Raw genomic sequence first — 27,911 nt, 5'->3', positions numbered from 1 at the left:
TTACAAACCTTTGTAGAGTTATGCTGCTTGTTACAATATTTGTAAGATCTCTCTAAACCTTTGTTTACATCCTTCTACTTTCAGACTCAAAACATCATGTATGACATGATTTCTGACTTAAATGAAAGAAGCGAAGATTTTGAGAAGAGAATTGTCACTCTAGAAACTAAACTGGAAACGTTAATCGGTAGCATTCAAGCTCTCCCTGGACTGATTAGCCAGACAATCAGCCAGCAACAGAGGGATTTCCTTGAGGCTCAGATACAAAATTATGATAAGCATGTTGCCTACAGTGCTGAACGATCACGATCTTTGTCAAGAAGAAGGAGATCATCCTCCACAGCACCACCAACTTCATCAGAGAGTAGCTAGAAGAGAATAAGTTAACCACAAAATAAAAACTTTTTGCCATCATATGGTCAATATTTTAGCTTTTATTGTAAAGCCCTATCGTTCTAAACAGTGTTATCTGGGTTCTGATGTCAGAATCCTGGAAACCTGATCACATTTTAGGCCAAAATGGTGAAAAACTTCTTTTTTTCCCCCTCCTCCTCTCAGATGCACAGTGAATGCACCTATTATTGCTACATTAGATTGTTCCTCCTGTAATTTCACTAACTTTTTATTCATGCACTTCAAACAAACTTTACTACTGCAGTATATAATATAATAAAAAGGTTAATTTCTGCACATAGTTGCTCGGTTACTTGGACTTAACTAAAAAAAAAAGCTCACAATCAAAAGGCCTAATTATAAACTTTTAGGGAACAAAATTGAAGCTTAATTATTTCTCACTATGAAAACTAATTCTCTAAACTTTGCTTGCAGTGGAGGGGGAAAAAAATCAATATTCATCCAACAGTGTGCTGTATATGTATAGTCATTTTAAAAGGTCACTGACAGCTTCAATTTCTAAAGTGAATAATTAAAAATATAGTTTATCCTAGAAAACAAGTTATAAAGTATGATACGGGTTTTTTAAATCTTCTTGGGGCTTTTGTTTAACATGTGTTTGTATACACATACATAGATAACATATATACATATATATCTATGTATATAAAATTATTTATGCAGTGCCCATGGCAAAGATCTTTTAAACTGACTATTTGTAAAGCTACTGGCATGCCCAAAGCACAGGTAAAGTCCCGTTCGTTTATTCAGAGTCTCAAAGTTATGCCAGGTAAGGATGTCCAGATGGAAGCATCACTTTCAAGCTGGAAGTCTCCCATTAACGATGATTGGATTTTGAAAGTCTTGGATTGCTACTCTTTCTCCACTCCCTTTTTGGTGTTTCATGTTTCTGGAGTGAATGACTGGCACACAGGGTTGTGGTGTACACAATTGTGTGATGGCAGCAGTGTTCTGTATATACTACGTTCGGGTATTCCCCGTGATTTCTGCTATGCAGTCGAGCGTAGCAAGACACTTTTAGCAATATTTCCCAAAACTGTTGTAAAAAAACCTGCTGTAGATTACAGTTATGGCAGTGGGGTATCTGTGGTACTTTCATGCACAAATAATGTCTCCTGCTGTCTTAAAAAAAAAAAAAAAAAAACCACAAAGCATAGTGTACACATTTGTGAAAAAGTTCTGGCTGACTTTTCTCCTGGTTTATATTCCAGAGTAGCAAAACTAAGTAAGCTTCAATGCTCAGCACACACAACTTGCATTCACAATTCCTAATTATAAACAGGAAATTATTTGACTTTATGAAATATCTTACAGTACTTGCTATTTATGAAACATACCAGTCACCCCCTCCAATTTCCAGACAAGGGTGAAACTTTAGCTAAGTTTAACAAGCTGACTGTTTTGGAGGAATATTAATATGTACTAAATACATATTGAAAGAAATGTCAATTGCTCCATGAGACACTGTGAGTTCTGATCAGTAGTGGCAGGCAGGGAAGATACTAGTGCTAGTATCTAATACTATGTAATACTAAAGTCAGGGATGAGCCACGCTGGACGAAACAGAAGAGCTGTTCTCCCCAGCACCCAAAATTCCCCAAACCAAAAACCAAATACGTAATCTGAAAAACAGCAGACACTTCAGGTCTACTTAAAATAAAGCATTTGCCTTTTTTGGGGATACAAAATGTGTAACTGATTAATATCAGTTGCATTTAGAGGCATTGCTTGTTTATGAAAAGGTCTGGAGTGTCTCTAACACTTTTCACCTCCTTGAGACAGGTGGTGAGTTTGCAGTATTTTTCCCCCTAGGTGAGCAGGAGAGTTGCATGCCTTTGGAGTGCCTTGTTTACAGACTGTGGTATTTTGTGACTGGAAATAATGAGCACTATGTATATGCGGTTCTGCTTTTGTTTTTGTGAATTTCATTTTCTAAGGAAAGCATGGATATTGTACAATGCTAATACTGTGCTGGTCCAGTCCTAAGCTAGACAAGATTTTGAGTGGTCATGAGGACACGCACTTTACATTATTTGCAGGATTAGAAGTAGTGATTAATAATATTGGAATTTAATAGTCAACTTTCAGAATTCTTTTTTTGAAGTTTTTTTTTTGTTCATTCTCCCATTTTTTGTGTTGAATTTAGAATATTTTTCTTATCATTGTGTGTGAAATACACTTGCTGTAGCATGAATACATTCCTTTTTGTCGCGTCAGCTTGAACAAGCACTTTCACGCTTTACAATACCTTTTTTTATATTTGTAAGACCCTTTTTTAGCTCCACATTGAAAATCCTTGCCAGTCTGTCTGTTTGGATTAAGATCTGTCTGGTTTGAATTCTGATGTGAAAGAGCAACTGTCATCTTTAACCTCTCAATTTCTTCTACACAGTAGGACTCAGGAGCCTGAAACTGCTGAATTCTTGCAGCAGCTTTGTGCAAGCAGGGTTGTGAGCACTATCCCTGTCAGTAGGGTTCTGTCACAAGCTGGTAAATTCTTCTGAATTCCTGTCTTTGTTTTTAAAGCAAACAACCAATAGTGACACCGTGGAATACTCCAGTTCAATTTCTTAATTCACTTTAAAGCGCACTACAAATATTTATCTGCATTTTTTGTAGTAATGATCCTTTTCTTCTAATACCTGGTTTTGAAAAGCACTTAAGCACAACACATGAATCCAGTCGAAGACAAGACAGATACAAACTTATATTCAGGAGACCACAAAGCAACATGGCTTTGATTTTCTTACTCCTGATGCAAAATTCCTTTTAATCTTTCCTTGTTTGAGTTTTGTAGTACCACAAATTCCATTACTGATTTTTTATTTCCAAAACTTAAACTTCTTCACTGTTCTCAGCATATGTGCTCACCAAAAGGAAAAAGTAGCATTATAGCAAATCTCTGAAACTGCTTGTGTAGTTGAACGTAGATTTTTCTTTGAAAGATTGTTTACAAATGAAAAGGAATCTTTCTGATAGCATACAGTATAGTTCCCATGTTACAGTTTAAAAGCTTCATATGCTTCTTGCTTTAGTCTCACCAATAGGAAAATTCAGCTTTCAGTTGCTATTGAATTTCTCCTTTTCACTGCATTCCAGACGCCGATTCTGTTTATCAGTTACTTTGGAGTCTTGTTGCTAATCCCTGCATTTTTAATGACATTTAGCAAAGATCCCCTGCCTGAAATGTAAGATCACGAATAGGCCTATTCACTATGCTTAAAACTAAGTACATTGATTTAAATAGTAATTTTTAGTTGCATTTAAGTTTTTGCAGGATCAGAATAATACATTCACAGATATTATACTTGCAAACGCTCTAGCTCCGCAAATCATTATCTGCTGTAAGCCTGCAGATCTACCCAGACAGACTGCTGCAACTCAGCCTTTCTTTACCTCCTGCTGCTGCATAAGGATGGATCTGATATGGAAAGAGCTTCACTATCTGAAAGTTAAGCATCCGGCTTAGGAGTTCTAAATGCCTTTTGGAAATCCATACCTTTCCTTGTGAGCTATTTAAAAAACATGGCTCCCCAGACTGAGTCTGAATCACTGTCGTCATTACAAGTCAAAGATAAGTAATAGGCATACAGTTTTCCTGCCACTTAGTTTGTAAGACTCCTTCCATGTCAGATCATATGTGGACAGTCAAATTGATAGACTGCACACTTAAAAGCGTATCTAAGCATAAAAGAATAAATGGTTTAAATATGAATGTCTAATATTCAGAATAAAACCTATTACCCATATCAGTACTACAAATGGATATTGTCTGAAAGCTCTTTTCCCCTAACCGAAAGTAACGAAAAATTCTTAGTTTTGTCTGTGGAAGAAAAATTTTCTGATTAGTAAGTCTGTTCTCTTGTGAGTTCTATCTACGAAAGGAAGATTTTCTGATTAGTATGTCTGTTCTCTTCATCTGCCAAATTTTTTTGTGGCTCATGTTGTTTCTTTAAAAGAAAGTCCTTAAAGTCCTTTTGCCTTTTTGGTCCACGCCTCTCAAAATTATTATTAATTGGTAAGAAGCAGTCAAATAAAGAGGGGAAGGGAGGAAAGAGCTAACAGCGCTGTCTCACTTTCAGAAGCTTACCCCTGCATCAGCATGTTTTATGTGCTCTGATAGGAACTGACACAAATTTCCTCCAACATCACTCCTGGCTACCTAGGTACAAGCCAGCTGTAGCCCAGGAAGAGCACTGCCCTATCAGTACAGTCCTGAGGAGGATCTTACCCACACTCGGAGCCAACCATTTATGATGTGGAACTTTATGTATGCATAATAAAACTAACCTACCTCCATCAATCAGGGTTTATGTTTCTGATCCTATACCTATTAGCACAGGTGCAGAGAAGACTGAGCTGTAACATCTGTTTGCCTTTCTTCTCCAAACCGTGTAGGGAGTATCTATAAGGATCTTTGCCCCCTCCATGACTGAGAGAATAAAGAAAAAGAGATGCTTAGGAGACACTGCGGTCCAGTGTGCACACGTGTAGCTCTGACCCACCTGAGTGCCTCACCATCTGCATGTCAACCCTGGCCCAGAAACCACAGGTGTCACTCACTATAGAGTGAGTTTGCACAGCACTGAGCAAATAAGCCATGTCTCTCAAGAACGTCCTGATGCACAGGATGATTGCAATAAACAGGAGAGTTCTGTGAATTTATGCAACTGCTCAAGACTTGTGGCTTAGTGTAGCACTGAGCCTAATGCAGACACTTGACTCCCCGCCAAGAATGGCTTGCAGCTGGGCAGTGCAACACAGAGATGGAGCAGGTGCAGCATAGTCTGGGCTAGGGTGTGTAGACATGCCTTGAGAAAGCTAAAATGGAGGCAGTTGCCAGAATTAGCATGACCATACTGCTGTATGTTAGACTTTATTATAGTGATACAGTTGAAGGTCCATAAGGTCAGTAATTTTCAGGCTTTTATTTGAAGCAGATTCTGCTGCAGAGGACTGCAAAGCCTTTCTGCATAATGGAGCATATGGAACACACCTGCAGTGCAAGAAAATCTCTGATCCACAAACACGAACATGTTGCAATCTAGTGTGGCAAGTGATCAAACCCGATGGAGAAGTGAAGCACAACATATTTTATGCTGACTTTCCTTGTACTCAGATTCACTTAAATCCATTAATATCTTCAAATATTTAGGACCGTCTAGACAATTTTCAGTTATACGTGAAACAAGCAACAAGCTTTTAGTTAGAATAAAACATTCTAGTTTAATGTGATGCCTGTTCTAACCTCTTGTTCCCTTCCAAACCTGCATTTCCAAGTATCTTGAGTCTAAAGAGGAGCCACATGTTCTGCAGTGTGGTGACAACAAAGCAGGTCTGTGAGTGGAAAAGCATCTGCAGTCCAGATAAATGGTCAAGCATCATGTGACACCAGGAATAATAATGAAGCTAAAACTTTCAAGTAGGTGAACTGACCAGCTACTGGCCTCAGAGCTTAGAAAACTTTTAAGTGAAGCCTCACTCCACGTGTGAAAGTCATGGGTACCAGTGAACTGTAAGAGACAGTGCAATTACGTTTCCTGACAATGAACAGTAGGGACACACTATTACAGAGTATGAGGGTGGCTTATCACACAGAAATAAAAGAAGATATCTTTTATTAAAGAACTCCAAACTCTGTAACAGAAAGGAGAAAACCCGAAAGAGCTTGTGCTAGATTATTGTCTCAAAAGACAGGCATCTAGCCTCCAGAAAATTTGCGAGAGATGAGGTTTCAACCTCAGAAGCAGTTTTGCACACTCAGAATTGCCCTTAAAAAAATTTTAAAAAAATTACAATGTGCTGAGTAGCCCAAATCTGTGCAAAATGAGGTGTGGGAGTGCTCTGCCTCTCCAAAGTGACTGAGTCTAGATTCCTGTTGGAGAGGTTAGAAATGTCCAGTGTTCAGCACATGAACCTGACATGCGTGTAGGAGAACAAGAAATCTATCTTAAGACTCACTCCTAAACTTAACCTCCAGGTTCAAATAGTTGTGGCAAATTCATTAACATTGCAGTAATGATCAGAGCTCCAATATTTTATTTTTGCAAACATCACTTACAGCGCACATGCACATGCGCGCTTTGGTTAAAAGGTGTCTCAACAGTCTGTGCCACCCGCACTCTGTCCATCACTCCTGCCCACCTCAGCCCTTTGCTCTATGCGTTTTCCTCCAGCATCTGCCGAGCACTGGGGGCCATAGCTGCCGCTGTCAGCATCCCTGGAATGGAGCCACCAGTACTGACCTGGAAGGCAAGGTGGCCCCGAGGCACTTCAGAGGCCACTGGCCCAGTGCAGGTCACTGGAGAGAGCAGACAGCAAGACCAGCCTAAAGGCAGTCACAGCCCCTCATCAGGGCATGCAGCTGCTGTTCTCCCTACCACATCACTGCATTCTTCTATTTCTTAAATGGTCTTATGGACCGAAAAATGTTTTTCCTGTCACATCTCAGGTGTGATAAGACCTCACTCATTTTGACAGGCTGTACTGCTGCTGTGAGGAAGGCACAAGGTCACTGCTCCACTGTGAGCAGCTCTCCATGCTGGAGATGGAAACAGGCAACACTCCACCAGCATCAGCCACCAAGATTGAGATTCAGGAGCTTAGCTTCTAAGTGGTTAAAGTCTACTTCCAAAAAAAATGGGGGGGGGGGGGGGGGGGGGGAGCAGAAATGGTGCAAGGAGAGATGTCAGTTAGCCTTTCTTGATGTCTGCGTTGGCTGGAATTCAGTCTCACTTGTGCTGTGTGACCGTGTGACAAAAGACCTGCAGATTCACTCCTGAGCATGCTAGTTCAGAAAACAGTCCCAAGGCTGAAATGTGCTAGCAAGACACCTAGCTTCGTTAACTCCCTTTGAAACAGAGCCTTCAGTGCATTTGGCTGGTAGCAGTTGATCAGACACATTGCATTATCTGTGGTTTCAACACGCTTCGAAAGTGCCTCCTGCTGCTAGTCCTCAGGACCCTCTGAGGAGTGTATTGACTTCAAGCAGCACAGCTGGAACCACTGCTGGGCCATTTCCACAGGCATGCTGGGAAGTGTCTATGCCCACTGAATTCACCTGGTCAGCAGATGCTGTAGCACCTTTTACTGGCTGCTCAGCACATCGCCCGTGATTAGGTCTGGAGAGAAGAAGCTTTCCCATAATTTCCCAAGGTACTTCGGAAGATAATGCAGGAATAGCTGGAAGGGTTTCTGTTCTTTGAGGCTTTTTAGTTACAATCTACATACAGAGGAAGCTAATCAGGGACCAAAAGTGCAGCGGTAGGAAATTAGGCCATACTTATTTCAGTTATCAAGTGCATGAAAAGAAGCATAAAAATGGTACATAAGAAATAGACTGCTTTTCCAGAACTCCCATATTCAGGGTTACATTTCCAGCCTTGCTACCCTGTTTTCTTCAGCCTATAAAATGTATTTAGTGGTCCAGCTACATTTATTTGCAATTTGAAGCAACTGCTGTAATACCGCAGTTGACATATGTGCATTTCCGGAATTACAGACACTCTTTTCAGCAGAAGGGAAACAGAATAGAGATGGGTAAGTAGCAGGTAGGGTTTCCAAATAAGTGTTGCAACAAATTTCAGAGAGGTAGAAATGGGACAGAGAAAGGGTTTGATCTTCAGCTGGCACAGCCTGCAGCCTCTGTTGGTGGTCAATGAGTAGTTCTGAATTGTGCTTTGGAGGCCGTGTCCACATCTGCCATGGAGAAGATAATGGGTGTTCTCTACAGACAACGTAGACATGGTCTAGTGCCTGGTGGCAGCACAAAAGCATCTGTAGCCCATATGAATGTCTACTTCCCCTGCCAGCTTTCTGCTCAAAGATCTCCAAAGGCAGCATACAATATTCAAACAGGACTAGCCACAAAACAAAACAAAACAAAAAAACCCCAGGCAGCTAGACTGCTACCACACAAAATACTTGCTTTTAACTGTTTAACATTTGCTTTCGTTTTCTTCTGCATTAAAAAGATTAAAAAGGAAGAAATGTGAAGAACAGTATTGGTTTTACTCGGTAGAAACAGCTTGTTTCCATGACATTTATACATTAAGCTTTGTCTAAATGACAAGCAGATTGGCAAAGTCTCCCTCCTTTTTATTTTAAAAGTTGTCTTCACCCTCCCCCCCTTTCATCTTTGGTTAATGGATATTAAAAAGACATTGTCAGGTGCCGAGGCCTTTTGTAATCTTCTAAATTGGGGGAAAAAATGTCTCTTACGTGTGTATGAAATAGCCAGACACTAGCTGGTGGCACTTGTTTGCGCGATTCAGGGTATGAAGTTCCACCTGCACTGACTCACACTGCTCTGCAAGGGGCTGCAGCATAGCACACCTCACACCACTTCACAAGATGTTTCACAGTTGTTTGAACAGTTCTGGCTTAGTTCAGCTGAGTGCATGATAAATTGGCTGTGCACCAAGGCTAGGTGCAAGGCAACTGCGCAAAGGAGCCCAGCAGAGGATATGGCAATTTCTGTTTTGTGAATGAAGAAGCACTGTCCTACTGCTTGCTTAGTTCACTTAAATAGACCCACAAGCTTCCCTGAAGCTGCATGTGTATTATTGCTCCAAGCAATCTGCAAGATGACTGTGAGAAAATCTTGATGACAAATAAATTAATTTCTGTTGCAAGACCTGACATTTCCGCTAGATAACTTTCCCATGGAAGGGAAGTCACTGAGAAAAACAAAGTTATCTATCCAAAGTGATGTATAGGAAATAGCCCTCCTTTCCCTGAGACTTGATTTCTAACAGCTCAGGGATGGATGTACATCACCCAGACCTGTAAATATACTTAGAGTTCAGTGCTTCTGAAAAAAAAAAAAAAAAAAAAAAAAAGACATTTCCTTTGTATTATTTTTTTTTAGGAAAATCTTTTAAGTTAATCCAAAGGCAGAGTAGAAATGACACTCATAGGCAAAAAAATATTTTTCATTTCTGCAAAGTGCATTTTCTGAACCACAGATTTCAGCTGTCTAATTTTCTTTACGTGCTCGGATGACTTAAATGTAACGATACTTATTAGAGCAAGAATTGGCACTCAGATTTCTTCTTCTGCTCCTTCCCAGGTGCATGCTGTGATGACTATCCATCAGCTTCATTCTCCCGGTGACAGGATATTCTCCCCTAGAAAGCTGGAAGGATGGGCTGAGATTACCATAGCAAGTACAAAGTACTTATTTTCTTTTTCTTGTCGTGTTGGCTGGGAGGAAGCCCTGGCTTTGCTCCTTCCTCTTTGGAGTCAGAGGCAATCTGAAGTTTTACATCAGGCAACACTGTGCAAGTGTAATATGACAAATAATGAAGCTGTTTCTGGTATGATTTGGAAGCAAAACAGACAGGTAGCAGCTCAATGATGCAAATGCCAGAAACACTCTGAGAACTAATGCTGTGGTTAAATGCCTTTTGTGAAGTTAGCCCTAGGCTTTTTCTATTCCCAACTCAGTTTTGTGAGGAAGATTTTAAAAAAACGGACCAAAAAAAACCCCACCAACCTACAGCATTTTTAAAAACCAAAGCAGAAAGATAATTCCTTTAAAAGTTCTTCTAAAACAGAATGAATGAACACTTTATTTATTTATTTATTTATTTCCCAGAAATAAATGATTCTGCACTTTGGAGACTAATCCCATAGGGAGCCAGCAGTGACAACAGGCAGATTCACAGGTTGCCCTATCAAATTCAGTGTTTTTGCTTTCTAATAGCTGCATTACCCTGTTAGCATTCAGAAACACTTATAGCACCTCCAGCGCAGTAGGTTACCAATACTTTTGGCTTTATGAGGAAAATAGGAGCCAACACCCAGTTAGATTGCTGTTTACCTGTCCAAGCACTATATTTGAGCACAGCAATATCGCGCAAATGAACGCTAACAAATGTAACTCACCAGCCAGGCGATCATCGGAGCAGAAACTTCTGCCTGGCTGGCGTTTGTATGACGCTTGGACACACAACGCTGCTCCCTAACTGTAGCTGGCAGTACCTGGCCAGCCTGCTGCCCTGCCTGCTTGCGCTTCCTATAGCATTCTTGCAGCCCTGAGAGCACCAGGCATGTCCTATCTTAGAATCAGGCTCATCAGCCATTTTTCTATTACAGTCTTAGATAATGAGTGAAGATTGTGTTAACACAAGCAGACGCCTAAACGCCAGATTTCTGTACTGTAATCATAAACTTTTTTTACGAAACACTCCCACAGTAAAGAAATACAGGTATTTATATGAATCAGCAAGGAGAATGTGCCATGCTGTACATTTCGCTGCTTTAGGAAAACAGATTATATTAAAAGGTCCCAGAGCTGCTTAAAATTCTACTAAAGAGTGTTGACTTTAATAATAAAGGATATGTTTATATTTTTATTGAATGTTTTTCCATATATGGCAATAAGTGAACGGGAAGACACTGTTAAAAGTTTTTTACTATTCTATTGATGCCACGTGGGCCAAACCTAGCAAGCTGGTTAAAGTAAGACCATATGCTATTTGAGTCATGGTTATAGAAAAGCTTAGTCTGACCAAGGTTAAAATTGCTTAGACATGAAAATGTACAGAGCAGTACAACAACTGAGTTATTAAACTCAGAGATTAAGGGCATTAATTACCATTTTAGTGCTGACTTCTTATAGAAGGATTTGAGTACCTGTTGTCCTATAAGTGTTTTCTCTTCAGCTATGATTTAAGAGAGCAGCTGAATGTAACAAGAGAAAGCTTAACTCCAAGAGTTGAGTGATACACCCAACTAAGGAGAAGTACTTCCTGGAAAATGTCTACATTCTTTCCCCTCACCCCAATTCCCCTCACTCCAATTCACCTACTCATCTTAGTGTATCACGACATTTTAATTCTAACCATCTTTCCTAGGTAACCCCCAGAACAAGCTGACCCACTACATCTTTTTGCGATGACTTAGTTCTCCCTGTTATATTCCAAGATGCTTTGGATGCCAAATCCAGGTCTGAGTATTCCACTAGACAGCTTGACTATCTTGGGAGGAGGTATGTGAAATACAAGTTGAGCAGCACCCAAACTCTTTTGAAAGCCCTGGTTATAAAATATTATTAAAACTATTTTTTAAATCTCATTTCCCCTGAGTTAAATGGGATCTCTCTTAATTCCTAGAGTATAACATAGAGGCATAATATAGGAATTTCTGTAGTAGACACACAAACAATAGTGCTAGAATACTTGGTTATGCATTAAATGAAGGGGGAAAGCTAAACCAGCAGTGTTATTGCTGATATTTTTCACTTAAAACATTGCAAGAATTTAATGCTTTGTAAAATGCTCTAAGTGATTTCTTTTACAAGAGGTTCAATGGTTTCAGAGGTAATTTGTAACATGCAACAATTTGGGTGTTAACAAGTCACTGAAAAACAATCACATCAGGTTTTGCTGATGAAATATTTATGCAGCATCCCTGTTTTCAGCTATGCTAGACTATAAAAGAAGTACATGGGATAAATTGACATGTTCAAGGGCTTTTCCCTTCTTTCAGTTTTGCATTATTTCAGTATTCCTTGAATTACTGACAAGAGATGAGTGCTGTGGTTTGAAGAAAAAAGCCCATGCTGAGTTTTAAGGTTTCTTTTAAAACATGGATGCTCTTTTCAAACCTTATGCAAAAAATGGCGGTTGCTTCATTGTTGATGACCTGCTTTCTTTCGGACTTCCACACACTTTTCGTTTGTCTTTTCTTTAATGACAGACACACAGAAGTCTAGCATGGGTACCTGTGGCACACCAACTGACCTGGAGTCATGTTTTTGTTACTCAACACCTCACTTCTCCTCCCAGGCAACAAAGTTCAAAATTCATTGGACTACAGAAAATTTACACTCATCTAACTTCAGCCAGTTCCTATCAGTTCTATAACAAAGACAACCAGAGGAAAAATATCCATTATGCTAATAACAGGTAATGGATAGGGAAAAAAAAAAAAAAAAACAAACCAAACCCATAGAAGTATTTTGGAAACACAGTCAGTCTAGATTAATGATGGCCTTTTAAACAGGTTTCAACAGGCTTTAGACAAAGCCTTTACTGGTTTAATAGGATCAGAAAGAATAAATACTACATCTCACCTCTTGGTCAGATGCTGAGACCCAGTGCTGTTCTACCTGTAGCAGCTTCAGCCTTTCAACTCTGAATATATTTTCTAGGTTCTGTGAAATAGTCTGTTCAATTCTTAATGAACAACAGCATCTGCTCTCAGTTCTGCTGGGAGTTCTGTTCACACAACTATTGTCAGCGCTCTACAACTGAAGTCCTCCTTCGCTCCTCTTTCAAAGGGACTCTCTTGTTTCCACAAGTTGCAAAGGGTTAACTTTAGCAGCAGCTGCCACTTGCTAGTTAGAAATCCTCCCGATGGATTCTCAACTGGTTGTAACTAACTTCTGAGGAAGCGAGGTAATGCCAGGAGAAAACTAGAACATCAAATAGCTGGCACCCTATATAACTGTGGTTAATTGTGAGCTTTATCATATTACAGGCAAAGAGAATGTAGCCATTCCCTGACACTAGTGGAGAGAAAACAAGTTAAAATTAATGGAGTATGGCACACCCAAACCTCAATTTTTATATGTGTATATATATATATATATATACACCTATACACACACAGACACACACACACACAGAGTCATATATAAATCAGTCAAGAATTAATATGTCAAGGAATAAATAATTCTAATTTAAGATTTAACTTTCTCAGGCACCTGTAATTGATGTAAGATTAATACACCTCCATTACTACATAAATTCATCTTCTTGGCTAGCATTAACAATTTCTTCCTGTAAAAATTTTACGTATTTGCACAGTAGATCTTCATGACCTGCCTGTTAAATCTTCCAAAAGAAAGAAGGTATTTTGCTGCAGTTTGTTTCCCATGAGTACAGAAGGAAGTCCACTACTATTGCAGCTTCTAGCAAGCAACAGCCATCAAGGAAAAGCAATTCAAAGCAGTGGCTGTTGTGTGATTCCCCAGCAGCAGGGGATGGCTCAGAGGCCCTTCCACCTTGCTGCTGCAGTCCCTGGGAGCTGTGAAGCCATCTAACTGCAGAGGTCTTGAGGACAGTGAAAAATAGTTCAGCACCACGTCAGCTTTTAACACTTGGGTTTGTTCTGTATGGGAACGAAGACAAAACAAAAAATGAATGAAGCCTTTCAAAAGTATTCATGGTAAATAAAATGGTTCTACAGTACACTGGATACACAGGATTGGGGTATTCCTGGAGATGATGGCTGAGTCCCTGCTTTGCAGCACTCATAGGACTAACGTTTTCCTGCACATCAAATAATGGTAGTTTATACTTTCATTGGACATGTCAGCCACATACTCATTTGCAGTTCAGCAAAAGGCTCCCTCAATTTATTTAAGTCATGAATGAGAACAACACTTCTGCATTAAATAATTCACCCTCAATGAAAAAACTAATTTCTCTGAAAACACATTTGACCAGCTTCCCCCTAGAGAGCATGTGCGTCTTCCCACACCAGTTTGGTCAACAGAATCTGTGTGGAGCAATATTTACTTCTAGGTAGGCTAAATTAGAAAGGTAGGGCACTATAGACTCCTAGCATTTGTAGATAAAGTCAGACCCATCATACAAACTTCCAAGTATGATTAATTTGCTCCTAGCTATAGATTAGTTGTGACACTCATTAAACTCGTTTTTTTTGTTTTTTTGGGGTTTTTTTTGAGAAAAGGAAGTAAATGGCAGTACTAATTATACCAGCAGGTTTTGTTAGTGAGGAGATGGGAATATAGTTCATAGGGCAAAAAGATGCTCAGCATTTTTTTCCTCACCCCCCTAGAAAAGTTACCACCTTACTCTGTCAGTTATGTTGTTTAAAAGCCCAGAGCCTTTCAATCTAATAATGCATCTTTTTACAGTTAAGTACAGCTTAGAGTATTTTTTCCCTTAAGGTATAATTCTTTTTTCACTTAATGGAGGTGCCTATACATTATTCATTTGTTTTCCTTCAGCAACAGGAGAGTACTTCCTTGGGTTTTATTCAAGGTCCACATAATTGTATTTGTTTATACAAATCTGTTCATCTTCACAGTTAACTTACTTTTCTCCAGGCTGTTGGACATCTACCAGAGCACTAAACAGAAAGCAGCATAGTAAAGCAACAGGTTCCTGAAGTGGATAGGTGTGATCATCAGATACAATCCATCCTCACGCCATTGAAAGTATGTGCTACATTCTGTTTCATTTTTTTTAAATACTAGGATTTTGGATTATTTATATTGACAATAGGGCAGGGTAAGTTTGTTCTGGTTAGCAGCAACTGGGATTGTTTTGTGTTTTCGGTGTCACTTTAGGCAGTGAGGTTACCCCTACCCTCTCCCAAAGGCATCTAAATCTATTCAGGTTTAAAAGCATGAGGGAAACTCATCCACCAAGTTTGCCCTGTGAAACCATGGCAGAATTTGGAGGTTTCAATCAAGACTGGACCCCTAAGCTCATAAGGCCATCTGCTGCTCTACCAGCATTTCCACCAGCAAGCTGTTGGCAGCTCTCTGGAATTTGCATATCATGTTTCAAAAGACATAACCTTTCAGATACACAGCCTGCAAATCCTTGACACCTAACTCTGGCAGTCAGGGTCACACAGGATAAACAAGGAAACGCACAGCTCTCACAAGACAGAGGCTTTCATTATGCCAGATCCTGATATTTTTTTAAAGGGCTGATATTGTCAGTGTATCAATTTGCTTAGTACCACTTTTACCCTATATTGAGATGGCCCAAGGTATCTTTTGTCCGAAGTAACCTTTTAGACCCTAGCTAGTGATAGTGCAGAAAATCTAAACCCTTTTGGTAAGGCTTTGGATTTTTGTGCTGCTGTTTATGTAGTTTCCCTTTCGGTTTTCATTTTACGTTGGTTTCAGGGTTTGAAGTCTGCCTACAAATGCACTGCAACTTCCTTGGTTATGGCAACTAACTTGGAAGGTTACCAAATGCCATAAGCATTTGGAGACTGCTGTCTATCCAAAATTAAGAAAGCTAAATAAAAAGGTAAGATCTTAGACAACCCAGCTGCAAGAATTAAGATGAAAAAACATGTTTCTAAAATGAATGTACTAGCATATTTCATCTTTGGTATTTTCTTTCTGTTCCTTATTTCCTGTCAATTTCTGCAGTTTCTCTCTTTGATTTGAAACTCTTGTCCATGAACTTCAGCCTTTACAGCCTTGCACAGCTGTTTCCCCCTGAGGGAAGGTAGCCAGAGACCAAACAAGCTGCAAGCCTCCCTGGGGAATTCAACAAAGCCCAAACCAAAAATGCTTGTAGCAACAGATGAAGCTGTGAAAGGAAAGATGGAGGTCCACGCTAATTAAAAGAGTGTTGCCAGTTAGACAAGAATAACACTGGGAAACCCTTTCACGATCTCTGGGCTTTCCTTAAAAAAACTTGCAAGTTTTAATACAGCTGTAAGAGCAGAAAGAGGGTCCCTGACCATAGTTGAGTCTTTTGGATGAACAGGCACAATCATATGACAGGAGACAGCAGACAGCTGAATGTCAACTTAATCAAACTGGAGCTGTCATGGATGATTGTAAACCTCGATACTTTTTCTGCTCATGTGTGGTGGATCTACACAGCTATTAACTTTGCTATCAAACTCCAGAGAGGTGGTTTTAGCATGGTTGTCACAAACTGGTCTAGAAGAGATGACTGAAATGTGTCTGCTGTTGCAAAAAAGACAGTGTAGGATTCCAGACCAGTCAGGTTGATATCATCACTTCCTTAAAAAAAAAAAAGCAAACTACCAACAACAAAAAGAACCCTCCTTCCTTCTCCAAACCCATCACTCAATACCCTCAATACCCTCTATGTAATTCACAAAGACTCACAGGCAAGCAGTTCCATGAGTGGAGGGACCATGGCTAAGGGTCCAGCTCTTGTATGGATACTGCCATGCCACAGCCCTTCCACCAGCAGTACAGTAATAGATCTTCTCCTCCCCAAGATGCTAAGGTCCTAGAAGATTTGTAAAAAATGTTTGGGTTTACTCTTCTACTCCACTGTTATTTTTTACTGAAATTAGCCAACTGTTTCAAGAGGAACGAAGGGACTAATTGGTTGCACAATCCTGCATGCCTTGCTACTTTAGGAAGCCAGGTCAAAGCACTTTATATACTCCCACAGAAGTACTAAGCTCTACCAAAACTAGATAGATAGATAGCTATTGCACAGTTATTGGTAACTCAGAACTAACTTGAAATCACTGCCTGAGTCACAAAATCTCATTCCTCTACAAATGCAGAGAATCCTGAAATGGATGTCTAGCTCAGACATCTCCACAAGACTCCTTTCATACACAGGTATTTGTTAATTAAATCTCCTGGCTGAGCCGTGGCAATGACATGCATGTCACCTTTCAGAGACAGCTAGGGGGTGGAGGTGTAGGAGGTGCAGAAGAAAAGAAATTTTTGCTTATAGACTCCTAACATACACTTCATACACTAACTACAGGACTACTCAGAAAGCATTGGCAATTTCTAGGAGCTGAAGTTCACATTTGAATACCTCAAGCCCTCAGTACCTTACAACACAGCTTTTTAGGCCAGAACAATCTAGCTGTGTATATATTAAAGCACACCAATGTTTGCTCATGTACACGTAAAGAAATCTACCTTCTGGTCTGAGCCCATATTTACCACTGATGTTTTCTATTTCTCCTCAACATAACATTATATTAGCTATCAGTTCTATTTTTCAGTGTTCTTATGTTCACTGCTATGGTAGGACACCTCATCCCACCTGAGCTAAAGATCTTAAGATGTGAAGGCTAGGTAGTGAAAGGGAAATAAGTTGTGCAGTTGTCTTTAGCCTGTCAACAAAGCTGAAGATTCTCATTCCCTCCTTCCTCATCTCCCCTCTACCAGATACCCCAAACTTGTGCTTTCATGGGAGAAGAAAGCCCACCACCACAGCGGTGCCTTCCTAAACACACGTACAATAAACTCCTCTTCATCTTTGGGATGTGTTCCACTACATGTGCAAAACTAGCAAGAATTTACAGGTATTCCTACCAATTCTGAACTTTTTGTGCACATCTTGGCAGTCATGTCCAACACTGACACCTTTTCAGTGTAAGCCTATAGTTCTGAAGATACTAATCATGTGTAACTCCAGTGCACAGGATGTACATTGCATTCATACATGCAAGAACTAAACTAGACCAAAATTATTCTCCCAAGAAACAATTAACATTAACTCATCACTGGGAATAAACGTCTTTCAAATACCACTTTGGCACATCAATTACCAAGTTTCCTTTTTAGGACACTTTTTCCTCAAGAGTTTTAACTAAGTGCCCAGTTTATTAAATCTGAACATCTGTCTAGCTTCTATTTGCTCCATACATGACAGCACAACGCTATGTGAAAAATAACTGTAGAGAAAAAAGATGTCAAGAAATAAACCAAATGCTTGGTGTACTACAAGGTAAAGCTTGATTTTCCTAAACAAAGTAAATAAACTTCAAAGTTTTAATGCTGTTAGCAGGACTTAATATGAGCCTTTACACAGTTACATGGTCACGCATTTCTGGGTGAACAAGTTTGTGGAGAAATACTGATTTCTTCATGTTGGCCTTAAAATGGTCTACATATAGCCCCTAAATATATGTGGCAGTACATAAATAACCAGCTTAATTTTAGAGCTTGGAGAATGCATTAGCTTCTATCAAATTTCCTGATGCCTCACATATTGTAATACTTGGATAGTAGTTTGCATCCCTAAACAACAGCATACGCTCCTAAATTTTGAAAATCTTGTCTTTTTAAAGTAGTCTTTTTATGTATTCTGTGAATAAATAAAACTGCTGCCTGCAATGTAAACAAAACCACATTGTCTAATTTGATCCGCCAAGTACATCTTTGACCGCACCCTTCAAACTACTGAATTTTACCTGTATTTGAACCATCTGCTGCTGTTGCTGCAGATACTGTCCCCATTCTCTCATTTAAGTTGATTTTTAGTTAAGACCCTCTATCCATCTCAGGGAGTTTTTCTGAATCTTTCAAATTTCAGTAGAGATTTAGTGAAGAAAACAGAAAAGGCTAGGGAGGATATTGCTTTTTTTTCTTTTCCAAAGCAAATCTAGCAATGTAGGACAAAGGGTTTCTTAGCACAAGAGCACATAAAGAAAATGTGTCCTCCTGCACAACCTCTTGAAATGGAAGGTTTCTGTTGTCTACTAACCAAATTAGTTGCAGACAGAACAAAGATTGGCTGTCCTTCCAGTCACTTCAATGAATCATGGAGGTAAATGGCTGACAGGACAGTAACAGAAAATGGAAAGAAAAACCAAGACCTTAGCAATAAAGTGAAAAGAAATAGTTCTGCCTTAATTACTGTATTCTCTGACAGAGAAATGGAGTTTCTCTCAAACATGTGTTTGAAAGCCAAAATGATATAATCAAATCTACTGCAGTTGCTGCACAACTGTTTCTCTTGAAGCTAATACTAAAAGAAAAAATTGAATTTAATATTAAGTACATATTAAGTAAGAATGTTAAGTATCATGTTGCAAAATAAGTTTAAGTATCATATTGCAAAATAAATCTTAACTGCAGTCTCCTCTGTAGACAGCAGCCCTCTACTTCTTCTCATGTGAAGCATTTCCTTGGCAGCTGGAGAGTAAGATACAATGCTGACTACAACCAAGAATTAAAGTGAGGATGCGGTGGGGCAAACCTAACAGGGAACAACTGCACTTATTTCTCCTGTGGCCTCTCGTTCCCTAATACATAATTGGCAAAGGCAACCTTAGCAAGCATTGTGTATATCCAAAGACACTCCACCTATGCTCCTTAGCGTCTGATACCAACAGGGAATGCGGTATCACAGACAGATTTCTTTGAAAATTTTATGAACTCACGCAAAAACTTCACTTACATTTAGGGAAATCCCATTTAGGGTGAAAAGCAGTGTTGAGTTCCTAAACAGTCTGCTTCAGAAGAGACGTGGACCAAGAGCTTTACACAGGTCTTCCTTTTCTTTTGTGCTTCCTATGTAAGACAAAGAAGGAAAAGGTAGCCGAGTGCTTTCAGGTGTGTGCCCTTTGTGAGAGGGAGGGAGGGAACAGGAAGAGGGCAGAACTAGAGCAGGTTCATCTTAGCACTGCACTTCCAGAATTGCACCTTGAGAACTGTAGGTGAGAGAAACTACATTTCTTGAGAAGGTTCTAAAATCACAGTTTTAAAAGATATCATCATTACTGAATGATGTTGTATCTTCCTGAGCAAATAACTACCCAAGTCTAAACTTGTCTAGGCAATGGTATTTCTGACCATGATTACACTAGAATAATAATTGATTCCTTGCTACACTGGCAGTAAATTCCTTTGTGGATTTTCTTCTAGCATAAAATAGACTTCGTATTTTTCCAGGACCACTCAATAGTGGAGGATGTCTGTGCAGAAGTGAGCCTTACACACTCACACTGGCTCTGTCCATCCTTACCACAGAGCAGTAAAAAAGAAAGAGGGTTTCAGCCCTGTGCAATGTTGTCTTGCTGCTTTGCAGTCCCGGCCAGAGGCTGATGCAACTAATACCTTTGGCTTAGGCTTACTGCAGTCACTAAAAAAGACAAGGTTCAGGACTCTGCAAGAGTACTGCATGTGAATGCATACATGCATACGGACATGTCTGTCCAACAGCAACTGGAAATATGGCAGGGACAAGTGAAGTATATAACTGGGTTTTGTTACCCTGTTTCTGGCCTGGACTGCATCTTCACAGGAAGACGTGGAAGCTCTCTACAGATGTGAGACTTTGATGGTTACCTGTGCCAAGCACTGCATCTGCTGGTGCTGGAGATGCCTAACAAATACAGCTTCCACACAGGTAAGCCACCTCACGGTATGAATCCTAGCCAAAACCCAGAAGTTTTGTTTCAGCTGCAGCACTCAGCATTATTTCTCCCATAAGCCACAAAATCAGAATTAAGGACCACTTGACTGGATAGTTAAAGGAAAATTTCTAAAGAGGATCAAGAGTTTGGTGACTACCGTTGAATCATTGACAATGGCCACTTCACTCTCCTTTAAGAATGTAAAAGCACTCGAGAAAATGGAATAAAAGAGCATGACTGCTGTTTTAGGACAGATAACACTGAACAGCTGTAAAGAATTTTTTTTATTATTATTTAATAAAAACCTGTCTCTTTTCACCCAAAATACTGAACAATCTGGAATTATTTTGTTTTCCCACCTCAAAAGTTCTTTTATAACTTTGTGAAGAGTCTGTGAAAATTTCCTGCTTTATGACTAAGATCATCCAGCATCAACAGGACTTATTTTTCTGAAACTATGCTTGCAGCTAGAAGGTAACCAGTCGTTGAAAAGGCATGGTGTGGCATGAGCTAATGAAGACACTCATTAACAAGATGCAGATGATGACACTGTGACCAGCTTCTGAACTGTCTTCAATCTGTGACAGGGAATCCTGTTGACCAAGTATCACTTCAGCTTTTCTTTTACCTACTGGCAAGTGTTGGCTACAATCAAAAAGATGAGAGCACAAGCATGATATCTCAAATCAGCATGTATATCAAAGAAAAATATTTTTTAAAGAGGTTACGGGAGAAGGTAGGTGGAGATGGGTAGTGAGGGGATGCTTATAATCATGAGGTGCAAAAACTTGCCCTGCTGCTCACAGCTCCCAAGAGAAGAAACCTGTCATTTAAATATTATAACAAATAAAATTGCTTTTGAACTTCACAAATCCATAGACCTATAGCACATATTAATTTCTGCCAACAGACTGAAGATCAGAGCAGTTAAACATAAGCAAATTGATTAGTAAAGGAGAAAAGCAAACACTGCTGCCAGTTCACCAACTGAACTGTGGGCAGCACAAGGCTGTCTTCCAGCAGCTGGCTAAATACCACCTGCAATAGCCTTCTAGACCAGAAAACTGAGCCTGCTGGGAGATCCAAGTACTTCTTTAAACTTAATATTAACAACATATCCATTTGGGGAAGTGAAAACTTAAATTAGGTTGCTATAAATACTGTCAATCCCAGTGTCATAAGAGGGAAGCTCAATTAGCTCAGACTGGTCCCAAAAATCATATTCTGAAAATGAGATCATGATGAAACACCACGTGTGTGGGTTTTTGTTTGGTTGGGTTTTTTTTTTAAATTAGCTGTTCTGTCAGTAGCTCAGAGGGAAAGATAGGCCATGTCAGAAACCAGGAGTCTTTTCCATTAAAATGCAGCAGCTGTTTGTAAGGGCTTGTCGAAAATCACCGTGAAACTCGAACTGTACTGGAGGCAAGACTGAAACAGAATACCCTGTGAAGAGCAGCTGTGTCTGAGGAGTTCAGCTTCAGTGCTTTTAAACTGTGAGCTCCTTACAGAAAGCTTTTTCCAGCCTTAGGAAAAAAATTCTTTTGATACCAGGGTCAGAGGAACTTAAAACCTCCCTGGGTCAGAAAGCACATTTATCTGTTTTGATTTCTTGCTAATACCGACACACCAGACTTACAAGAACACATACTTATCCTTTTACTGGTAAATGACTGAAGCAGCCAACTCACTAACTACCAGGGAGACAACACTTGACCTTGTGTATTTAAAAAAGAAAAATAAAAAATCTATTATTATTTAGTGTGCAAATGAAACCACCTTATATTCCCTCTTCTTTGCTACAGAAAACAGAGTGTGGTAAGCTCCTAAATGTTGTTTTTCCCCTAATGAGGTAAAAAGTAGATGACTATAAGCATTGTAAAGGGATTTCCAAATCCAAAACCTCTGAGCCATTTTTCTGAGCATCTATATATTTACAAAGAATCGCAGCACACATTACAGAAGTTTCCAGATACACAATTAATATGAACAGGAGGCTTTGTTATACACGGACCATAGCATCAGCTTTGTAATACTAGCAGGCAAAATTCACTTCTGTAAAACCTTGTGCAAAACCTAAACCAGAGGGAATGAGGAAAGGAGGTGAGAACTCCTTGATGAGATATCTTCAGAGACACAACACACCCAGATTCCAGGAAGAGACACTGGAGAGCAGCAGTTGCACTCTGCACAGTATCTAGCCCATCTGCCACAGCTTCCCTCTGCAACTGCTGGCATGCATAGGGTAGGAGTAGATGCATACCCAGTTAAAAAAACACCTGGAGAGTATAAAGCCATTCAGAGTACAAACAACAGTTCTTTGCACAGATACCAGAAACCACATGGGTGTATAAAGGCTGCACAAATTTTGCAATATTTGCAATAAGCGAGGTTTGTTTTGAATGGATAAGGCAAACTGCCAGTCTGGGGCCCAACCCTGATTCAGGGTGTTCGAGAAGCATAGCACTTGCCTCCAGGGCTCTAGCATTAGCCTTCTCTCTGCCTTTATCCAGCTCTGAGCTCAAAACAACAGCTTGCGGATGGAATAAGGGAGCAAAGAAACACTGTGAGGGTGCTTAGCTATCTCTCTTCATTAGACCCCAAGCTTCCCAGCCCTCTCATCCCATTGTCCAGAAAAGGGGCACTCAACTGGACTAGCAGTGCTCATCAAAGAAGAGGTTGGCTTGCCATCTGCAGCCCTGTTTGCAGTCTCATGCCTGTCATTTGCCACAAAACGAGACAGGACAAGGGCTGGCTCCCTAACACGAGGGTTGCATCTGCTCCTGGGTGGATTTATAGGAAGAAAGCATTTAGACAGGTCTTTCAGAAACCAGCCTTAGTTTGTAACAGCACCCAAAGCTGAAAATAGTCAACATCAAATAATAATAGGTGGCATGTTTACACAGTAAAAGAAGAGGAACATTTTTTTCCTGACCAATTCAAATCAAACCTGATTTCACTCTCACAAATACAGAGCTGTCAGTGTAGTATGCCCCCAGAATCTGACCTTACTATGTTCTTGGTGATTTTGGTACTACTACAGGTCAAAAGGGGAGAAGAGGAGAGAGGAAACTGAAGGATAAGAATTTGTTCTAGGAACTGTCAAGCTCATGTGAGTATAAGCAATCCTTGCCCCCGTAACTTAAGTGATATTTTCCCCATTTATAACATGTTCCATCTGAACACTTCAAGGCATTTCACACTCGGTTCTCACAACATTGCACGTATCTGCCAATGTGGGCATCTCAGACTCACATAGTAACAGAGGTAGCACAACAGAACAGTATTAGGGTCAAGGCTGAGCAAAGGCTTGCCTCTTTCACATGCCCACACAAAGCCTCCATACTCATTACTGCAGCTGCTCTGTCACATCCTTTTCTGCCACTTGGTTTGCTAGAAGAAGTAATGCTAGAAGAAAGTTTGGAATGAAGGGTTCAGAGGAGGCTATGTGGCTGCCACTTTCGTTTGTGGAACTGGAGAGCAGACTCAGCAGGAATGGGAGCAGGGAATCACAGATCTCTGTTGGCATGTTGTTCTGCAAGCAAGGCAGTCAGCTAAGACAAGGCTAAGAGTTTTCCATTTCTAATACTAGCTGCAGTTGCAACCTCCTGTGGAGGGGAGCAAGGCAGAAGAATATAATTTCATAATACATGTTAATTCTGCTTACTGGCGAATGGCATTTGAAGGAAACCAAGTTTATTAGCATGCCTGATACGTTGCTATTTGCAGTATGTTTTCCAGGTCCATAATCTGCAGTGCAATGTCTTGAAAGATGAGTATTAACAGAGAATCTATGAAATATCATACTACCATGAGGATGGAGCTGTTCAAATTTAAAAATTAAGTGAAGTGAGAGGAAGGTCTTAAAAATGCTGCAGCATAGCAGGACCCTAAGTGAGAAGGGGAGACTCTGCAGTCATGCCGTCCTGCTCCTCAGGGTTTAGCTGCCTGTGTTGAGGGTTGACTTTGCCACAATGCATCCATGCAACCTTGGATGAAATTAATTGCCATCATGGAAACACAGTGGGATAAGTTTCATGACTGGGGTGTTGCAATGGGTGGTTACAAACTCGTTGGAAGGGATAGGCAAGGAAGGAGAGATGATGGGGTAGCTCTGTATGTCAGGTGTTTTTCTGACTGCCAGGAGCTGAATGATGGTGACAACAGGGTTGCATGTTTATGGGTAAGAATCAGAGGGAGGACCAGCAGCGCAGATATCCTGGTGGGAGTCTGTTACAGACCACCCAACCAGCATAAAGGCAGATGAAACATTCTGCAAGCAGCTGGGGAAGTCTCAAGGTCGCTAGCCTTGTTCTCAGGAGAGACTTCAGCCTACTGGATGTCTGCTGGAAATGCAACACAGCGGAGAGAAAACAGTCCAGAAGGTCTCTGGAGTGTGTGGAAGACAGCTTCCCGACACAGCTGGTCAGTGCCCAGCCAGGGGAGATGCCCCACTGGGCCTGGTGTTTACAAACAGGGAAGGACTGCTGGGTGATGTGGTGGCTGGAGGACATCTTGGGCACAGCAGTCACGAGACAATAGAGGTTTTGATTCTCAGAGAAGTAAGGAGGGAGGTCAGCAGTACCATTACCTTGGACTTCTGGAGGGCCAACTTTGGCCTGTTTAGGAGCCTGGTTGACAGAGCCCCTTGGCAGACATTCCTGAAGGACCAAGGGTCCAGGAAGGCTGGACACTGCTCCAGAAGGCAGTCTTAAAGGTGCAGGAGCGGGCCGTCCCCACGTGGCAAAAGATGAGCCGGTGGGGAGAAGACTGGCCTGGCTGAACAGAGAGCTTTGGCTGGACCTCAGGGGGAAAAGGAGAGTTTCCCACCTTTGGAAGAAGGGGCAGGCAGCTCTGGGGGACTAAGGAAGTTGTCAGGTTATGCATTAAGAGAGGTGAAAGCCCAGTTATAGCTCAGACTGGCCATTGCCATGTTTTTACAAATATATTAGAAGCAAAACGAGGTCCGAGGAGAATCTCCATCCTTTACTGGATGCAGCAGGGAACATTGTCACAAAGAATGAGGAAAAGGCTGAGGTACTTAATGTTTTCTTTGCCTCAGTCTTTAATAGTAAGACCATTTCTTCTCTGGGTACTCAGCCCTCTGAGCTGGAAGGCGAGTATGAAGAGGAGCAGAAAGAACTCACCACAGTCCAGGAGGAAACAGTTAGTGACCTGCTGCTCCAATTAGATGTCCACAGGTCTATGGGGCAGGATGGGATCCACCCAAGTGTGCTGAGGGAGCTGGTGGAGGAACTCGCCATACCACTCTCCATCATTTATCAAGAGTCTTGGCACACTGGGGAGATCCCAGTTAACTGGAGGTTACCCAGTGTGATGCCCATCTACAAGAAGGGCAGGAAAGAGGATGTGGGGAACTACAGGCCTGTCAGCCTGACCTCAGTGCCAAGGAAAATTATGGAGCAGATCATCCTGAGCGCCATCATGCAGCATGTGCAGGAGAACCAGGGGATCAGGCCCAGCCAGCAGGGGGTTATGACAGGCAGGTCCTGCTTGACAGACCTGATCTCCTTCTATGACAAGATGACCTGCCTAGTGGATGAGGGAAAGGCTGTGGGTGTTGTCTACCCGGACCTTAGTAAAGTCTTTGACACCATCTCCCACAGCATTCTCCTGGAGAAACTGGCTGCTCATGGCTTGGATGGGTGTACTATACACTGGGTAAAAAGCTGGTTGGACAGCCAAGCCCAAAGGGTGGCAGTAAATGGAGTTACATCCAGCTGGTGGCCTGTAACAAGTGGTGTCCCCCAGGGCTCAGTACTGGGGCCAGGCCTGTTTAATATCTTTGATGATCTGGATGAGGGCATCCAGTGCGCCCTCAGTAGGTTTACATATGACACCAAGCTGGGTGGGAGTGTTGATCTGCTTGAGGGCAGGGAAGGCTCTGCAGAGGATCTGGATGGGCCGAACCGATGGGTTGATACCAATTATGTGAGGTTCAGCAGGGGTCAGTGCCGGGTCCTGCCCGTGGGTCACACCAGCCCCACGCAGCGCTACAGGCTGGGGCAGAGCGGCTGGAAAGGGCCTGGTGGGAAAGGGCCTGGGGGTGCTGGGTGACGGCCGGCTGGGCAGGAGCCAGCAGTGTGCCCAGGGGGCCCAGGCGGCCAGCAGCACCCTGGCCTGTGTCCCCAGCAGTGTGGCCAGCAGGACCAGGGCAGTGACCGTCCCCCTGCACTGGGCACTGCTGAGGCCGCCCCTCGAACCCTGTGTTCAGGTCTGGGCCCCTCACTGCAAGGGGGACATTGAGGGGCTGCAGCGTGTCCAGAGACGGGCAGCGGGGCTGGGGAAGGGGCTGGGGCACAAGTTGTATGAGCAGTGGCTGAGGGAGCTGCGGTTGTTCAGTCTTGAGAAGAGGAGGAGCCTCAGAGGGAACTTATTGCTTTCTACAGCTCCCTGACAGGAGGCTGTAGGCAGGTGGGGGTCGGTCTCTTCTCCCAGATAACAAGTGACAGGACAAGAGGAAACAGCCTCAAGTTACACCAGGGGACGTTTAGATTGGGTATTGGGAAAAAAATTCTTCACTGAAAGGGCAGTCAAGCATTGGAACAGGCTGCCCAGGGAGGTAGTGGAATCACCATCCATGGAGATGTTTAAAAACTAGGGACAGGGTTTAGTGATGGACTTGGCAGTCCTAGGTTAATGGTTGGACTTGATCTTTCAGATCTTTTCCCACCTAAATGATTCTATAATTCTATGAAACCGCTTTGAAAACCGCTATGTTGTGAGAAAGAGCTGTGAGATGCGTCATGGAGCGCCTCTTCTTCCTTGCCTCAGGAGCTGCATTTAAGCTCAGGCTCTTGCTTCTTGGTCCTTGCCTGAACCATCTTGCAGATATGAACTTCCTGGTCTTGCACCTTGCTGACCCTGGTCTTCTGACTCAGGTCCCTGGCTTGAACTCCTACTAGCTTCATTGGTGGGGCTAGTGCAGTGGCCATAGGTTTTGGCTGCCTATCCTCACTGTCTCAGCCTTTTGCAGGTCTCCTTGTTGGGGTGCTGTGGTCTGGTATTCTTGTCAGTGAGGGCATGGGTCTGCCTGCCTCTCTGTCACCTTTGGCTCCCAGCACTTGTTGAGCAGCAGGTTCCTGGCAAAGGGTGTCTTAAAAATAAAAGAACTTTGAACCGAAGAGAGACATCATGTATCGGCATCACAAACTTACCTCGAGGATGTATCAGGCTATCACTTCCTCGGATGCCCTCCCTGGAGTGTTCTGAGCAGCTGCTATCCTGCCCTCCCCTGCCTACTTTCTTTCACCAGGCTAACAAGCAGGCACCCTGCCAGGGGCAGAAAGCAGGACAGACTGGTGGATTCCTTCAGAATTTTTTTATGTGTAAGTGTGGGTGGCAGGTGGTGAAATTCATGAAGAGCAGATCTTCCTTCTCACCCTCCCTGTAAAACTGTATGCCAATCAGCCTGCAGAGCCTGCGTGGGATCCCAGGGGTTCTCCAAAACAGAAATCAGGATGAATTCTCAAATTATTTCTGCTTCAGGGAAAGGCTATTCCCTCTCACATATTTGTTCAGCTCTGCTGCACTGCAGCCCCTAGGCATCAAATCAACTAACAATTTCGGTTCTGTTTTCAGAACGTGTCAGAAATCTCTGAAGACAC

General features: G+C 41.7%; 1 protein-coding gene across 1 annotated transcript in view; it reads left to right on the top strand.

Annotated features, from left to right (window-relative positions):
• KCNN2 (potassium calcium-activated channel subfamily N member 2) overlaps positions 1 to 4,164 on the top strand; it is a 76,141-nt gene extending 71,977 nt beyond the window's left edge. The window contains exon 8 of the mRNA XM_040580531.1: positions 85 to 4,164. Within this exon, the coding sequence (XP_040436465.1) occupies positions 85 to 372 (288 nt within the window). The 3' untranslated portion in view covers positions 373 to 4,164. The remainder of the gene's footprint in view (positions 1 to 84) is intronic.
• The last annotated feature ends 23,747 nt before the right edge of the window (positions 4,165 to 27,911 follow it).

The sequence above is a fragment of the Falco naumanni genome, chromosome Z (genome assembly GCF_017639655.2).
Source record: "Falco naumanni isolate bFalNau1 chromosome Z, bFalNau1.pat, whole genome shotgun sequence".
Lineage (NCBI taxonomy): Eukaryota > Metazoa > Chordata > Aves > Falconiformes > Falconidae > Falco > Falco naumanni.
Note: the sequence above shows the minus strand (reverse complement) of the source record. Positions and strands in the feature narration are given on the sequence as shown.